We start from the raw sequence: 16,782 nt of genomic DNA, 5'->3' as shown, positions 1-16,782 counted from the left end.
CCTTATCTTAAAGGATTAAAGAAACCTGAAACATTCCACAATCGCCCACTCCCAAATCTCGACAATTCTTCCTACCTGTTAGAAACGTGTCGTCGGATTTTCTTTTCCGTCGTCTTAGTTGCAACGACAAATAATAGAAATTTCACTCATTCGCATATACAGTGATGGGGACTTGAAATGTCGGATATAAAAGCGGTGTCGAGGTTTCGTTACGTCACAACAGTTTCAACATCCCAACCTTAATTATCAATCTGCTTTATAGCAAGAAAGCTAAACGTACAAAATGAACATTTACAACTTCTTGATCCTCCTCGTTTCCATGATTTGCATGGTTCTCGGATCAGAAACCAGTAATGGAGGTGGATCTAAAGGTGCGGCTACCCGAGTGAAGCGTGGTCATGGAGGTGGTGGTGGTCATGGTTAGTCATATTTTCTGTGATTTATTTATTTACTATTTGGGAGTAAATTCATTCGGTGTGTGTTTGTCTCTGTCTTGCAGGACATGGTCCAGGCCGAGGTTTGTAAAACAAGTTTAAATATTACAAAACTGGGGTTTATACGAAAAATATGTTTTTTAGGGGGAGGAGCTGCAGGTCCAGTCTACTTTTGCGGTTATGTCGGGAAGACGGAAGGCTATGGCGGATACGGCAAATAGGCGCGGTCATCAACGGACGCAGAACCCAAATGGATGATAAAGAATAAGTTGGCAGTGGGTCTAAAAAACATCAATTAATGTTTTTTGCTTACTCAACACTTCACAAATTATACATATTAACCTATCATTTCTGAGAATTTGTCAATGCTGTGTTCAACTTGTTGTTATTTTAAAGATAAATCGTTTAATTGTAAATTCTACGCTCTGGGAATAAATACCTCATTATATGTGCAATGTTTCGTTCATGATACTTATATAGTTTTTCTTCTTGACAAAATAGTTGTATGTACACATACCGGTGTCAATTCAAGATTCAAGAGAGGAGAGGAATTTGTTGAGCATTTGTACGGACTATTTATTTAATACACATATTTATGACCATGCATATGTATGTATGCATCAGATTTCAGTAATACGACCTCAAAGATCTGAATCTGATACACAATCTTTTCTGTCCATTTTAATCACTTTCTTAATAGCATTTTGTTTCTCTAACGCTCGGGAATAAAAATGAGAATGCTTATTACATAGGATTCGTGAAAGGAATTTTTGAGAAATTATATACATATTCAGACTACTTGATTTACAGATTCTTCAGTGGTTGTGGGCTATAAAAGATGCAACACTTTTATTGCAACTCGTAGAAATATAATTGAATTATTACCTAATAATAAATGGCAAATAAATAATTCCATGTATGCATGTATCTCCAATAAAAAGACCATATTTGTATCAAATCCTTCGTTTGTCTTGTCCGACTAATTGTAAGTGAATAAACTTTCAGTTCCAGGTTACTATTGCATAATCCAAATATATGCACAATGTCATAATACTGTATGATTTTTTGTAGGTAGTGCGATGCTCATATGCTATTAAAACTCTTGTGATAAAGTAAAAAATAAATATACATGAACGCAAAATTTATGTGGAGCGTTGCATTTTGTTGGATCAAACTTTAATAATGAATGATCTATTACAAAATTTCATGTTAATCAACATTATAATTACCGTAAAATAACCAAGTGCACTTTAGGTACTGCACACAACATTATTATCTCTTGATGGGGTGAAATCGAACAAAAGAATAAGAAAGTGTATGTAACATTGTTCATGTCAATTGTATTGACATTGTATTGCTGCATCTTTTGCAGGTGGGTACATCGCATCTTCCGTATACTTAATTGGCTAGAGATTGGTGTTCATGAATACTCATCCATTTCCATTATTTACCTGTTGCCTGCATGAGAAGTGAATCACGTCCAAACGACTAAATCTCTTGTTTGACTTAGATTTTGTCATTTTTACTCAATTGCAGAAACTTGAGAGGTGGTAGCAATTCATGATAATCAACAATGTTCAACATCTTCATTGATTAACTTATCAGCAGCAGCACAGCAACGAAAGAAATCGTAGCACTCGCCCACTCTCCTACGATCCATCCAATAATCCAACCACTCACGTTTTGTATAGTCGGATTTCCTTCCTTTTCGATTTATACACCCCCGAACATTTTCAAAGAAATATCTCAACTTCGTGATTGCATAACACTTCCACAAAAATAATGAACTATAAAAGCGAATTTTGGTTCCTGGTACGTCACACCAGTTTCAACCGTTTCGTAAACTGTTCATACTGCTCGAAGTCGTAATTAAAAAAAACTTTGGTAAAAATGAACATTTACAACGCCGTATTGCTTTTAATCTCCATGTTCTACGTTGTGTTTGGTTCCGAGATCGGAAAGAACGAAAGTGGGGCTATCCGAGTGAAACGTGGTCATGGAGGTGGTGGTGGTCATGGTTAGTTACTTTTTTCTTTTAACTACCATTTATTTTAGTAAACTAATTCGGTGTGTGTTTGTCTCTGTCTTGCAGGACACGGTCCAGGCCGAGGTTTGTAAAACACGTTTAAGTATAGCAAAACTGGAGTTTATACGAAAAGTGTGTTTTTTTAGGGGGAGGAGCTGCAGGTCCAGTCTACTTTTGCGGTTATGTCGGAGGAAAAGAAGGCAGTCGCTACGGAGGAGGTTACGGAAAATAAGAAACTTATACAAACTTAACATCATCTACTCACGCCAAATCAATAATTTAGCTGGATATCACAAAATTTAGTATTAAAACGTCGATTGTTTGAATTATATTGAATTGTTCAGATGACAATTTTAAAGTGAATAAATGAAGAAGAAATGAATAAAATCGGACAAAACTAGTATGCATTTATGAGATCCTTGTAAATGTGTACATATGGGTGTCTCAATTTCTCGGTTTCATTCATTCCAGACATATTGGTCGTTGGTGGCCAATGCCAGTCTGAAAATGAGTCGCTGTCTGGGCGACTCATTTTTCCGATTCGTACATGACCTCTGCCTTTTCGCTGACAAAAAACTGCTGATTTCGGAATGGACCTAAAAAACTAACGAATTTATCAAATTTGGTGCTATATTGATTTTAATCAGAGAGTTTTACACGAAAATCTAGCTCTAAACGACCAGACTGTAAATTCTTGTCGATAGATTGTGCAGTCTCAAATTATGGTTTCTCATTTTACTTTATTACTCATTGTCTGTCTTGGAACGATTAGACAATAATGCTCAAATTACACGACATAGGCACATAAGCTATTTGCATATACTCGTATATATTACGGTTGGTGTGGTAAAGATTTTTGTTTTGGAATTCTTTAATGTTTACTACTTATGTTATTATTATTATTTGGATTTGAGACCGTTGATTTTTAGCTTGCTAAATTACCAGGAATCAGTTAATGTTTAATAAATAATTAGGTACGTTATAATATTCTACTCGCTACGCATCACCAAATTTCGTTGCGTAGTACGTTTGTAATATTAGGCAAGAAGGGACAATAATCGTTTCGAGTGGAAAATTTTGACGTCTAAGATTCATGCCAATATAATTAATTTACAAATCTAAATTTTAGTATGGTGCGCAGTGTTTGTGCTCATGTTGAGCGATTTAAACAACAAGGCGGAATTCGGGACTATGAAAAGATTTTGCTAAATTTGTGTATCGCATGTCCCCAACATTTAAAGATGAAGAGAGAGCAGCAAGGAATCAAGGTATCTATCGTAAATAATGGTCAATTTTCAATTAATAAAAATAGTCTTCTAATTTCTTCCTTTTCTTTCTACAGATTATGAATCGAAGCAAGTGCCAAGTGAAAACGTGTGGAAATGACGTTGGGGACTGGAACATGTATTTTTGTTTACATTGCGTATTTGTCGGATGTAAGGATCATTCATATGAGCACATGGGAAGCGTGGACCCACCTCACTGCATTGGTAATTCATTATAATTATATCATAGTAGTCCTAAATTTAAGGATAGAAGACTTTATTTTATGAATATGGTACCTAATGTTAGATATAGTTGACGATTGTCCTTCTTTATAGGATGCCTAATTATTGATGGATCAGTTTTCTGCTTTGCTTGTAAGGACTTTGTCTTTGATGGAGCTTTGGAAAGAATGCGGGAGACGGTCCAATACGGTCGTTGTTCTGTCGGAGGAAATGTGATCCCATTCACACAAATTGCGCTTGCTATCAAGCCAACGGTCATGTGCATAGACTCCCGATCTACCGTTGGACTACGGGGATTAGTCAATTTGAAAAATACATGCTACATGAACTGCATTATTCAGGTGAGAAATTGTTTTCATAAATAGAAGAAACTCAACAAATTTGGTATGGTTGGTTACTGTATATTAATTACAGTTGATTAATTGTTCGTGATTGTAACTACTTAACGGTGAAATTAGGTCTTGGCGCACACTCCCATCCTTGCTGACTTTTTTCTAAGCGAATGTTTTGAACTGGACTGCAATGAGCTACATAGTGGTAAACCATGTTTAATGTCATGTATGACTGACGTTTTTCGCCAGGTAAGTTTGACATAACTCTATAGTTTAACATTGGACACTACTTTCATATGCAACCTAACCTTGCGCTACCTTTTCAGTTTTATAATGGCAGCAAGTCTCCAATCGTGTTAACCGAGTTGTTGGAAAAAATGTGGAGAAGTGCTCCCCATCTAGCTTCCTGTGATCAACAGGATGCGCATGAATTTCTTACCGCAATCCTGGAAGGAATGGGGCGTCATTTTGTAGGAAACCAGGATGTACCATGTGCCATCGAAGGAATTTTTTATGGAACCTTAAAGTCAACGGTCAAGTGCCTTAAATGCCTGCAAGATATTCATACTTTAATATTTGTGCATGAAGTTTTATGCATAATGGAAATAAATTATTATTATTTTCTCTGTGAAATTAGATCGGAATCCATCACCATGGAGAAATATATGGAAATTTCGCTTGAAGTGTTTGGCGATAAGAGCATCACTCTTGACGAGTGTCTCTTGCGTTACACACAAGTTGAAACACTTTCCCACATGATTTATTGTGAATCATGTGGCATGAACCAAACGAGTTCTAAGCAATTGGAATTATTGAAAGTTCCGTTAATTCTCTGTATGCATTTCAAGGTAAAAATGTGTGGGTGTGTGTGTATTAAGTAGAATCAATTGAGTACATGAACATCAACCAAAAGTATGAAAAACCAAATAATAATCATTGCTACCTTTCTCCTATGCAATCTAGAGATTCCAAAACGTCAATCATAATAAATGGAACAACCACATTTCTTTCTCTAAGTACATTGACCTATTGATTTACTCATCATCTCGAGAGGAAATTGCAAGAAAAAAGACTGAAATGGATGCATGTGACATGTCAGCTCAATCCAAAAATAAAAGGATGAAAATAGACTTTAAAAACGAGATTTGTTTAAGATCCTATTGTTTTCAAGTCCAGAGTCTTGTCAATGAAGACTTTGAGTGCGTAACAGAATTATTTTTTATAGTCACTGATTATTATATTTCATCATGGATAACAAAGTATTGATATCTGAATTTATTGAATTGAAATATCGATACTATTTAATAGATATTCGCTGTATGCAGTCGTAAGTCATCTTGGATCTTCGGAAGGTGGTCATTACATTACGTATTTCCGAAACACGCATAACACATGGTTTCTCTGCGATGATCACACAGTGTCGAAAGTGTCTTCAGATGAAGTGCTCAACTGCCAAGCGTATATGCTGTTTTATCATAGGACACAACTTCCACAGCGACCAAAATCGTATTCCTCCGAATAAGATTTTACATTAAATTTGAATAGTTTTAAATAGAATGAAGCCATGCAAGATGTTGTTATTATTTTCCCATGAAATAAAAAATTAACTCAAAGGTTATGACATTTTAACTTTGAACTACATTTCGTAGTACCCATGTTGCGGCTTTTCCATTATAATGATTAGTCATGACCACGGTATTCCGGAAAGTAGTTGGACGTACATGTGACAGGATTATAAATTTCATATGTAATCCTAATTCATGGAAATGCAGTTAATACGACAGCATGTTATGCATTTTATTCGAGATTAATGCTCTAGCCAGACATCACCAGCAGAATATTTACATACCTATATGTATACCACGACAAGACGGTCTTTATATTCCGCGAATGTCGTATGTCTCTGTCTTATCTATGCATGCATGCAGTACCCAAAATGAAATAAATCAAAACTAAATGCGTCGTTTCTAGAGTTTATTACTCGTTTATGTAGTCAAAAATAATTAAACATCTCGTCTTACTTGGTAAAAGATGATCTTCTTACGTGACCAAGACTGACTATCTAATCCTAAGTATAGACTAGACTGCAATCGAATTTTATGGAAATCAGTGAATGAATCAATCATGTGTATGTATGAAACAACCTTGCATCCAATACTATACACATTTTGCACTCGAGGAAAGCAATTTTATGCAGTAATTTGAGTTTGGAATTTATCATTCTGATCTGAGTGCCATAGCCAAGAATATTTTACTTTAATACGAATTTGAAATTTTCTGCTTATCCTTGTTTTCTTGTATTATTGACATGAAATACTTGACTTTGAAGGTTTCCATACTGGTTGTAACTTTGGTATGTAATGGAGGAAAAGGTTTTCCAAATCCAAAAACCGTGACAGATTCGACAGAAGCAGAAGTTATAGAATGTAAGTAAGCGTATACGTATATGTAACAATAAAGTTGTGCATACATATCTGAGCTGCATTTTGTGATGTATGCGATTTCATCATTTATTTTAATATTTATCTAACATTCTTTAATAGCGGATTCCAACGAGATTACATCGATCGGTGTTGGTGAATATTATGAATCTGTGGAGAGCGAGAAGAACAATGACGAGGACAGCCTTGAAGCATTGGAATCTTGGGAAGGTTCAAACCCTGAGGATGCTCAGACTGGCCCTCAAATAACGAGTCTTAATAAGATTGATGACGTATTAGATCCACTAACTTCTCCATCCACAATATCCACATCGACGGAAAATGTCAAGATCGATGAGAGTCAATTGTATGAGGAGGAAATCTCATCTGAAAATGGGCTTAGTGAAAGCCAAGAAACTGATCTTGAGTATGAACATGAAAGCCATATAATGAATCTTACTGAAGGCAGTACTAATATATCGAATGACATCCATCCCGAGGATAATCCCACAAATGAAGAGCTCCTGACTATTACTTCTCAGAATTCAATACCCACCATAGCAAATGAGGAGGAAGTCGAAAACCAATCTAGAGAACACTTGACTTTGATATCATCAAACGGCAGTAGTTTATTTGATGACTTAGAAGATTCGACAATCACTGTCATGCCATTATTATATGAAACTACAAGCTTATCGAGCTTCCATGTTGATGAGCCAGACCCTGTAATTCCAACTAACTCAACGCTACTCAATACTAGTCTATTTGTTCTTCATAGCTCAACCCCAGATACTGAAATAATAACGACCACGACCACATTTAATGACTCTGATTATTCTATGACAACGGAAGTGACGGTAGAAGAATTACCACCCGTAGGTGAGGATTTGATTGACTCAGATGAGTTATCTGAATCTTCAGAGGAATCCCAGCTTATGGAATCATCTGACGAAGCCTTTCCAGACTCAGACTATGCACCTGAAGTCATTTCCAAGGATGATAAGCATGCAAACTCTGACACGACGTTATCTACACACTCTGCTGAAGAAACCATGACAGCCTCGACTCCTGTTTCCCAAGTGACTGAGCAGAATAAACTAGAAGGATCTGACGAGTACATAAAGCAAGCGCCCCCCGACACCTTCTCAATGACTACGATTTCACTATTATTGTTAACTGAAGCCTCGTCGACAATTAGAACTCCGAGCTATCAGCCCTCAGAACCCCCCAAAGACCAATCCTCGACCCAACCCAACTTCCTCAACAATTTCACAACAATATCACCTCCCCCCAACACGGGAGGAGTGCAAAGATCAGACTCTTCCAGTATTTATTTGTTCTTTTCTCTGGTATTCTTGTTGAGTGTTAAATACGTTGAATAAATAATAAAAATGCTCTTTATAAATTCAATCATGATAAATTTAATTTGGACTTGAATTATGAAATTCAGAAAACCAACCACAAAATGCTCATTTGATTAACAGGGTAATGTCGAGGGCCGTGTAGTAAAAAAAAATAGGAGTATGCACTGCTAAATAATAAGATGTCAAAGTAGTTCACGTATTCGGCTTAATCTCGTAAATACTAATTAATAAATGCTAATTTTTGCTACATCATAAATAATTCTGCATACGCTAAACGCTGATGCATAAAATTGAATACCCATGACAGGAAAAGTGGTACATGTGAGACAGAGAGTGACAGGGAGATTTCTGCGCAAGGTTTGATTTGTGAGTTTTTTGTTTGTTGGTTGCACGCACGTCGCATTATTTTTTAAAATAGCGATGTCATTGATGCAACTTTTATTAATTATTCGTGTGTAAACATTGATTGGTTTGAAAGAGATTATATCCCAGAAAGAGATTAGGCACTAGTAACATCGATTATAATTATTTCCCATTTCTAATTAATCAGCGCCACTGTATCTTAATATTTCACTATTCTTCTATTCCATTTATCACCTTGCGTTTTGAAATATCTGAATACGGGTAGGTTGATTTATAACATTATTGCGAACGACAATTTTTCATCTTTCATGTTGACTATGACATGAAATTATGAAATACTCTAACCCTCAGGTCATTATAATTTTGGTTTGTTGGCTTATTATCAGAAAATGTACACCTCGCAGCCAGTAAAGGCGGAGCCAGAAGAGGAGGACGAGAAGACTGGGACTGATCCCCTCATGGTACTGCGACATTTCACTGTGCATCGAAAAGAGATTGTCGAGACAGAGGAGTACCTTATCTTTGATAAGATTGCCTACCTCAAGAATGCCAAGACTAATTTTCCTATGAAGTAAGTCACACATTATCAAAGTTTACTTAATATTATTGTGATTTAGTGCCACCTTAATAGTAATTATTAATATCGTGTCATCCCTTTTGTAGGTCGTGGAAGATAAACTCTGCAAAAAAGGATGACAATGACCCTTCCGAATTGGACAATAAGGGAGTAAATGACGAATTAGATAGAAACAAGAATGATTACTACAACGTTGGGTCGCTCAAATATTTTTTGGATAATGTGGATCTACTGCATCCCACATACGTTAGGCAAGCAGCGGTATGTTCATAAGAATATAGACAATCTCATCATACTAGAAACGCAAACTAATATACGTAAACTACTGTCTAGCATGATATGAGCGAGATGCCTTATCTTCAAGTAGTGACCAGGTAAATTAATAACAAGCACATATAAACTATAAATGAAATCAACAAATTAGAATATGTATAATTACGTAACAAACAAAAATTTTAAATGACTAATAGGGTGGATCGGTTTCCACTGCTCGAATACCTTCAAGGCCGTCGAACAAAATGCGAAGGTGCTGACACAGTTGGTCCAATACAACTCCCAATACCAGCACCCAAACTCGAGAGACGTGATTCTTGGAACGAATGTAATTCGCCACCTACCAATAATCCCAAGTAGGAATGCTCTTCAAAATATTTTTGTTAGTTATCTGTGAAAGTATTTAGAAGTTCTACTGTAGAACTGAAGACATATAAATAAGTGATTTTTTAAATAGAAATTTTAAAGTTTGCGATTATTTTTTTTGGACTGCAGCGACCAAGCTACAAATCCATGCGTCGTCAAAAAGGAGCACAATGATGACTCCCTTCTTACCTGTCCGTCAAATCGTGACAGTGTATTATATGGGCACCAACTCCCTAATCCTGTAGAGTTGTTTTCAGCAGACGCTTCGAAAAATGTTACCAAGTCTCTGTCAGAACTGGAGATAGTGCAAAATAAGGTGCTTCCGATACAGAAACCCGGCATGGAAGATGAGAAAAGAGTAGACTTGAAGAATTCGTGAGTTTGCTTATATTTCATTTACACTAAAATCATGCTATTATCCAGATTTATTTAGTTAAAATGAATTGTAGCATTGTGGATGCAATTGGATCTGATAAAATCTTGGAACTAAAAGCCAAGCGTCGTGCAGTAAAAGTGCAAAAAGTGAAGGGCGTATCGGACATGGAATTAGACGATGTCGGCACCAATAAACCATCGTTTGGGGGAACGCAGGAATCTAATAATTTTTCTCATGAGCGAGTTTATTTGGATCGATCTTCCATACTTCGTTCCAACAAGATCAATTTCCTTTCCAATGTCACCAGCATTCTGGAGAGCATTAAAGCTAGGGAAGAAAGAGTGTACGTGTTTTTTTTTGCATTTTTCTACCATTACTACCGAAGTTTAGCACTGACTTGACTATAATACAGGAAAAAGTTTGGCCCTGCAGCCCTGATGGCGACTCCAAAAAATATTTCGCACACTACAGCTCCAACTTTCTCCGAACAACCGGTAGTGGAGACAGTCCCGTACAGCAGATATGACCAAGTGGCTAAACTTCCGTTGGGTGAGTTGATTAAAGAAATGGTAATTATTTGCTGATTTGAAGCCTCCCTAATTTCAAATTTGAGTTCAGAAACTGCTGAATTTGGAATTAACCCACTGGAAACATTCAGCAAAGGCCTAGGATTGGTTGCAGGAGTAAAGAAAACAATGGCGATGGTGGACAACAAAAAGGTTTGCAATAAGAACAACAGTATTGTAAAATATTTTCTTGGAACTGCCAATCAGACTGAATTAATTAAAACTCAAATTAAGGCCACAAAATATGTTAAAAGATCATGATAGATGTACATATTACTCTTAAATTTTTATTGTTTCATCTTAGAAGACGACGGCTCCACTGCCCCTTGCTACTCCTCCAGCCAAAAAAATGCGGCATGACCATGCGACACCGATTATAATTGTTCCGGATTGTACTCCATCCATATTAACAATCCTCAATGCTAAGGACATGCTTGAAGATGGCATTTTCATTCCCCATGAGGAAAAGAAGTCTTTGGGGGCCAAGAAAATGAATGAGGCAAGTTCGTCATTATTATTAAAGGGTGAACCCCTTTTATGGAAATTCCTTGTCTTTCTGTCTGCCCGTCCATATCCACTATAATTTCGAACGGATGCGAATTTCGGCATGCGATCTTCAACATGTTTCTAACTTTTTGGAAGGAGTCAAGTTCAAAGATGGGTGTTGTAAGGCATACCCCTCTACGTGGGGTATAGTTATGATTTTTTTCCTTTTGAATATCTTTCCGTTATTCGTAATGTTCTACAATTTAGTAATAATACAATTTTGACATAAGGGGGTGTGCCCACGACCCCTCCCGCTCGCAATGTGGATGTGAGATTTTGTGCAAATTGTAGACAATGATAGAAAGAGATAAAGAAAATCACAGAGGCCACCACCTTGGGGGAAATGAGATTTTGTAGAAAGTGGTCGGCAACGACGAATTGGTTTCACCCTTTCCCTATTTCGTTTGCGACAGCTTATTGTAAAATAATTTGACGATTTTTATTTAGTCCCCATCTATTTGTTGCTATAGGTTCTCATTCATCGCTTGAAGCCAAATAGCAATGGAAAAAGCATTCGCTACAAAATTATCTCATTTCCAGATAAATTGACTTTGCAAGATTGGGATCGCGTAAGTATTGCATTGCAAGCTACAATTTTGTAGCGTCAATGTTTTTAAGCGTTCTAGTAAAAGAGCAACATATTATTGAAATTATCATACTATTATTTGGGTAAAATCCATTTTTGCATTGCTAAGATGTCTCATGTTGTAAAATAAATTCTTGTGGAGTTTCTATTGTTTATATGAAAGATGATCTCCCAGTGTTGTCAGTAACGGTGGGAGTGGATGCTATTCAGTCTCGTTTTGTAACTTATGATGCTTACAAATATTTACTTTTCAATACGCTTTCAAAGCGTCGCTTTGACCACTTTCTTTGATTTTCTCTAGTTATTCATTCAACAATGAATAATATGAAACTCTGCCAAAATAGAAATCATTAGATTGTGAGACTCGTATACATATGTCGGCATTACTTATTTAATGTAATTAACTGATATATAATTTAATAGGTTGTTGCTGTTTTTATAACCGGAAAGGCTTGGCAATTTAAAGGATGGCCTTTCAATGCTAATCCAGTTGAGATTTGTACACAACGTTAGTTACAACCTACAACAATAGATATTTATCAGAGATCCACGCATGCCTTACTTTCACCTTGAAAAATAAAGTTCAATTTTTTAGTTGAAAAATTTATAATAATAGTTTGTATAACATAAAACATAACATGTTGAAGTGCGCAATATTATTGCCTGCTTAGTTATTGACTTGAAAATACGTTGAAAACTTTGAACAGTTTAGTGTAGTCTTTCTAGTGTAATGCCAGTGGTGTGGATCTCTGATGTGCCTAATAATGTTTGGTTTTTAGCGTATTTTGATTTTTATTGAATGTAGTCAACGCGTTCCACCTGAAATATGACGATACAGAAGCAGAGACGAACATCAAGCAGTGGCCAGTTAAGGTTATGAACATCAACCGTCGTCGTCGTCATTTGGATAAAGCTTGTACCGTTTTATTTTGGTCATCTGTTGAGGAGTATGTGGAATGGACATAATTTTACGAGTTAACTGATTATATATTGCATACATGTTTTTGAGATATTCTTCTCCATTTATTACAGATTCATTGCCAAGAACAAGCCTTTCCTGGATTACTAAATATCAAACTTTTAAAAGAGTGACCAGATAGATATTGCGTACATGCATTTATCTATGAATACAGTTGTTAGAGTAACCTATTGATCTAAGAAAATTAATTTTACTTTAATCGAATCTTATGTTAATTCATTAATAGTACTTAGCGTTTACAAATCACTTCGATGAGGCTCCCGGGGGAGGGGGGGAGGAAATCCACTTGGTTTGCAAATAGTTCCCCTTAATTACTGACATTTGTTGTAATAATTGACGATTTCAGCTAATGAACTGAATTATGACAAATTAGGATAGTTTCTTCTTTTCATTTCGCAGATATTTTAATTTAAAGTTATATCTGACGTTAAAGAATCTTTCAGTTTAGTGGGATTTTCCATCTGTTTAAGGTAAATTCATAATTTAGGTAACGTGGTACGCCCACCCCACAATGCTATCCTTTACATTACCAGACATTTATGAACGTGTGTTAAATAGCCACGTATGTTAGAAATGATTTGTGCAAATTAATAAAATGTTTAAAATTATTTAAATGATTAATGCTACGACGTTATCCTATCCTATCGATTACAAAATGCACATTAACTCTTATTTGACTACTCTTACAAAGTTATATTCTTCCGGTAAAAAGACTGAATAAAATGTTTTATTACGTAATCATTGTTTTTTATTACCTCTTTGTTAACGATCTAACGTTCTAAAGGTTCTAAAAGTCTAAAGTTTAATGTAAGACCGATTTATGCGTCGGCTCTGTCAGTCCGAACGTCACCTCGTGCTCCAACTTTCGAGATTAAGTTTTTTAAGTTGACGACAAGGGGTCAGAACTGAGGTCAAGTTCGTTGGGTGACCTTCTTAATGACAAATAGGTCATGTGGGGTATCATCAAATTGATAGTATTTTTCAAGGTCTATTCAAAGTGATGCATCATTTTGATCTACGACTCTGCTACTATGTAGATGAGGTCAAAGGTCAAAACTTTAGATTTGACTATTTTAGACATTATTAAGGGAAACACAGCAAGTCGCCAGTAATTGCATATGTAGCGTACTCTGACTCTATTACAACGATTCAAGCCTGTAAACTATGTAAATGATTGATTGTGCAGATTGACGGGTTTTTATTGTATTTAAGTACCTGAAATTAAAAATGTTTGATTCATTGTGCTTCTTCACAATAAATAACAATAAATTTCGATAATGAAATTCATGATCTGTTGCATTAAAAGGTACATCGACACCTCTAATCAAATCTAAAATGACGATATACTTAACAAAGTTCATAGGAAATGAGTAATTAATGGAGGTTTATAATCTAACTTTTGTCGGGAACAGGTATGGTAATTGACCAAGTTTTATGAAATGCCGAACAATGGTTTACTACAAACATCCAAACATGAACGTGTGTACTGTAATATTGCGTAACTGTAACATACAATAAAGAAAAAAATTCCAAATGACAAGTAAGATTGCATATGTACAGTTAAATATACGATCATACAGTATGATTCATTCATACTACATTAATTCATAGAGATGCTCCACTGAAATCCATCACTGCCAGTAAAAATCAATGTTGATAACAACCAATAAATAAAGCTCTCAAGCGTTTAAGTGTCCAGACAAAGTACATGAGCGAAATGAAAATGGGAATTGGTAGTTTCTCATCAGTCGTTCAGGGTATATAAACAAATAAAAATACGTCCACTGGTGAGTTTAAAACCTGTTGAGCTATAGTCCCAAGCCGTACAGTTGAGGATGCCTTGTCGCCGATCATGTGGGAATAGCTGGAGCTATTCTTGGTCAACCCAGCAACCTGTTGTGCAGTACTATTATCCTGCACAAGCAGAAGCCCCACAGGTTCAGCAAGCCTCTTCTGCTGGGCAAAAAACTGAGCGCAGTAGCAAGTCGTCAGGAAAGTCGTTACCCATCGCACCGGCAGACTTTGAAGGAGGTTGGTACACATGAGAACCCCAAAGTATGTCGATTATGACGAAATTATAGTTACATAATTTTTTGCATTCGAGTACAGATTACCATGAGTACGGTATGTACTTGCATAACTGGTATCGACGACGACATGGATCTCCACCAGTTACCATGTTGGACAGGGTATAAACAAGTGCTCTGAATTGTTTCTGTCCCCCTCCAGACAAAATAAATATTGAATAAATGACACTTATTATTCCTTACAATATATGTAGCTGAACAAAGCAGGCGACGCTTACTGCGCCAAACGTGCTGCCATGCGAACGCTTATGCACTCATCTGGTTTGGACTACAATGAAAATCTCTTCATGAGTTTTGACACTTCAATTTCGAAAAAGGAGGCAGTCCGTCAAGCCTGCAAATGCTGGTATGACGAGATTAAGCTTTATTCTTTTTCCTCGCCTGGGTTTTCAATGTCAACGGGACATTTTAAGGCCATGGTTTGGAAAGGAGTTACCAAATTTGGCGTGGGGTGTTGGGAGGGGAACGGATGCATCGTTGTTGCAGGCTGTTACAAACCACATGCCAATATGCAAGGCCAGTTTTCTTCTAACGTCCTACCATACAGGTGGGAAATGTTATTAATTAGAAAGTCGTAGTTATCCCGGTTGAGCAATTTAAGGAATTTAAGGAATTTGAGGAATAACGCCAGGTTAAACATTTTATTGAACAGAGAGGTGGATGACACTGACGAGGAGGAAGAGGACGAGGAATCGGACAAAGAAAAGTCGAAACAACTGGAGAATGTAGCATCTCCAAACTCAATAAAATCAAAAGAGTCATCATCAGAGACCTCAAAAGGTGATATTCCCCCCGCTGCAAAGGAAGATTTCGCCAAATTGGCAGATTCGGACGGAACAATTGGCTGGGAAAAGCTGAACAACTGACTCAACAACTGTATTAAAGTGGCTTTCAAGTTTGATGGCTTTGATAAGCTCATTGCTACCTTGCTGATAAGCGTAGCCACAATTCCGAGTGGTGAGAAGCAGCGTATCAATTTGGCTGAGTTTGGGGTCATTTTGGAATGCGTGGAGGGTTTGCTCAACGCGTATGGCACTTTTGACCGCGATGGGTCGGGGAAACTGGATCCATTCGAGTTGAAGGATAGCCTGGCCGAGGCTGGATTCAATATCAGCTACAAAATGTTTCTCACGTTGAATTCTACGTTGGGAGACGGGGACAAGATGCTGATGAGTTTCAGGTCATTTATTTTAACGTTCCTGTTACTATCCAACCTACAGGTCAGTTGTTGCTACCACAAAATTTATTTCCAAAATAATCATCGGATAATCCATTCATTTATTTTGTGATCCAGGCTATTCAACTTGTTCGAGAAAAGAGCAAGTCACAAGGAGGACTCATGGAGGACTTTTCTCTTAAAGAGTGGATCCAATTGCAGATTGAGATTTGAGAAAACCTTAATTAAATACATGTATCATCAATTCATCGTCACCAATAATAAGAGCCATTAAAAGCTTGAAATTTTAATCCACACACTATGATTGAGTGATTTCTCTGCATTTATTATACAATTATAATAATAATTATTATTATACTAATCCTTAAATTAGTACGCACATAGTTGTTTGCATGCAACTATGTACATATCTACAACATTTCGATTTGAACCTGGGAAACTTAATTCCAGGTTTTTATGAATTTATAAATATGTCTCACGTCATGAATGACGTGAATGAAGTTCAATATATTTAGTGTCTCCTCAGAATAATGTGTTGAGGGGCTCAGGCAACCTTGCCTAACTAATTCCAGGGGATTATTGCAGATTATAATTTATTTCATGATCTATTTACAGAATGGTGTGTTAAAGTAAACAGTTGGAAATTTTTGTAATGCACGTCGTTTTCTACATACCTATGTATGTTTGCCAGTATACTTAATTATAACTTGGTAATCTCATGAGGAGAGTATAAACTCTGATAAGCAATGTTGGAAAAGTTATCTCAACTGTAAATGATAAAATACCCCTTGGATTAGCATAA

At 36.4% G+C, this 16,782-nt stretch overlaps 5 protein-coding genes across 9 annotated transcripts; all 5 read left to right on the top strand.

Moving 5' to 3' along the window:
• The first annotated feature begins 203 nt into the window (after positions 1-203).
• Positions 204-2,867, top strand: LOC110862857 (ctenidin-3). Of its 3 annotated transcripts, none has more exons than XM_035846111.1 (3): positions 204-419; positions 2,527-2,544; positions 2,607-2,867. In XM_035846111.1, exons 1-3 carry the CDS (start codon positions 284-286, stop codon positions 2,690-2,692), a joined length of 240 nt encoding a protein of 79 aa, XP_035702004.1. In that variant the 5' UTR covers positions 204-283; the 3' UTR covers positions 2,693-2,867. The 3 variants fall into 3 exon arrangements, with proteins under 3 accessions (XP_035702004.1, XP_021967775.1, XP_021967765.1); XM_022112083.2 differs by lacking the exons at positions 2,527-2,544; positions 2,607-2,867 and adding exons at positions 500-517; positions 579-889 and having other exon boundaries at positions 209-419; XM_022112073.2 differs by lacking the exon at positions 204-419 and adding an exon at positions 2,242-2,451.
• A 112-nt stretch (positions 2,868-2,979) lies between these two features.
• LOC110844546 (ubiquitin carboxyl-terminal hydrolase 27) lies at positions 2,980-5,918 on the top strand. 2 transcript variants are annotated; one of them, XM_035846110.1, is made up of 8 exons: positions 2,983-3,728; positions 3,803-3,950; positions 4,062-4,309; positions 4,427-4,549; positions 4,627-4,853; positions 4,938-5,148; positions 5,264-5,499; positions 5,609-5,918. In XM_035846110.1, the coding sequence occupies exons 1-8, from the start codon at positions 3,591-3,593 to the stop codon at positions 5,820-5,822; spliced, it is 1,545 nt and encodes a 514-aa protein (XP_035702003.1). In that variant the 5' UTR covers positions 2,983-3,590; the 3' UTR covers positions 5,823-5,918. The 2 variants fall into 2 exon arrangements, with proteins under 2 accessions (XP_035702002.1, XP_035702003.1); XM_035846109.1 differs by having other exon boundaries at positions 2,980-3,728; positions 4,627-5,148.
• A 512-nt stretch (positions 5,919-6,430) lies between these two features.
• On the top strand, positions 6,431-8,130 carry LOC110857333. The gene is made up of 2 exons (XM_022105945.2): positions 6,431-6,726; positions 6,844-8,130. The coding sequence occupies exons 1-2, from the start codon at positions 6,609-6,611 to the stop codon at positions 8,100-8,102; spliced, it is 1,377 nt and encodes a 458-aa protein (XP_021961637.1). The 5' UTR covers positions 6,431-6,608; the 3' UTR covers positions 8,103-8,130.
• Positions 8,131-8,443: 313 nt separating this feature from the next.
• LOC110841901 (parafibromin) lies at positions 8,444-13,454 on the top strand. Of its 2 annotated transcripts, XM_022087601.2 has the most exons (14): positions 8,445-8,708; positions 8,834-9,018; positions 9,111-9,285; positions 9,358-9,398; positions 9,495-9,653; positions 9,793-10,038; positions 10,113-10,382; positions 10,452-10,588; positions 10,658-10,758; positions 10,910-11,104; positions 11,622-11,720; positions 12,161-12,245; positions 12,543-12,684; positions 12,770-13,454. In XM_022087601.2, exons 2-14 carry the CDS (start codon positions 8,837-8,839, stop codon positions 12,804-12,806), a joined length of 1,869 nt encoding a protein of 622 aa, XP_021943293.1. In that variant the 5' UTR covers positions 8,445-8,708; positions 8,834-8,836; the 3' UTR covers positions 12,807-13,454. The 2 variants fall into 2 exon arrangements, with proteins under 2 accessions (XP_035710983.1, XP_021943293.1); XM_035855090.1 differs by lacking the exon at positions 11,622-11,720 and having other exon boundaries at positions 8,444-8,708.
• Positions 13,455-14,480: 1,026 nt separating this feature from the next.
• Positions 14,481-16,279, top strand: LOC118433235 (protein PRY1-like). Its single transcript, XM_035844947.1, has 5 exons — positions 14,481-14,747; positions 14,826-14,905; positions 14,998-15,350; positions 15,456-16,023; positions 16,098-16,279. Exons 1-4 carry the CDS (start codon positions 14,552-14,554, stop codon positions 15,667-15,669), a joined length of 843 nt encoding a protein of 280 aa, XP_035700840.1. The 5' UTR covers positions 14,481-14,551; the 3' UTR covers positions 15,670-16,023; positions 16,098-16,279.
• The last annotated feature ends 503 nt before the right edge of the window (positions 16,280-16,782 follow it).

Source organism: Folsomia candida, unplaced genomic scaffold (assembly GCF_002217175.1).
Source record: "Folsomia candida strain VU population unplaced genomic scaffold, ASM221717v1 Fcan01_Sc001, whole genome shotgun sequence".
NCBI lineage: Eukaryota > Metazoa > Arthropoda > Collembola > Entomobryomorpha > Isotomidae > Folsomia > Folsomia candida.
This window is presented reverse-complemented; position numbering and strand designations above follow the sequence as displayed.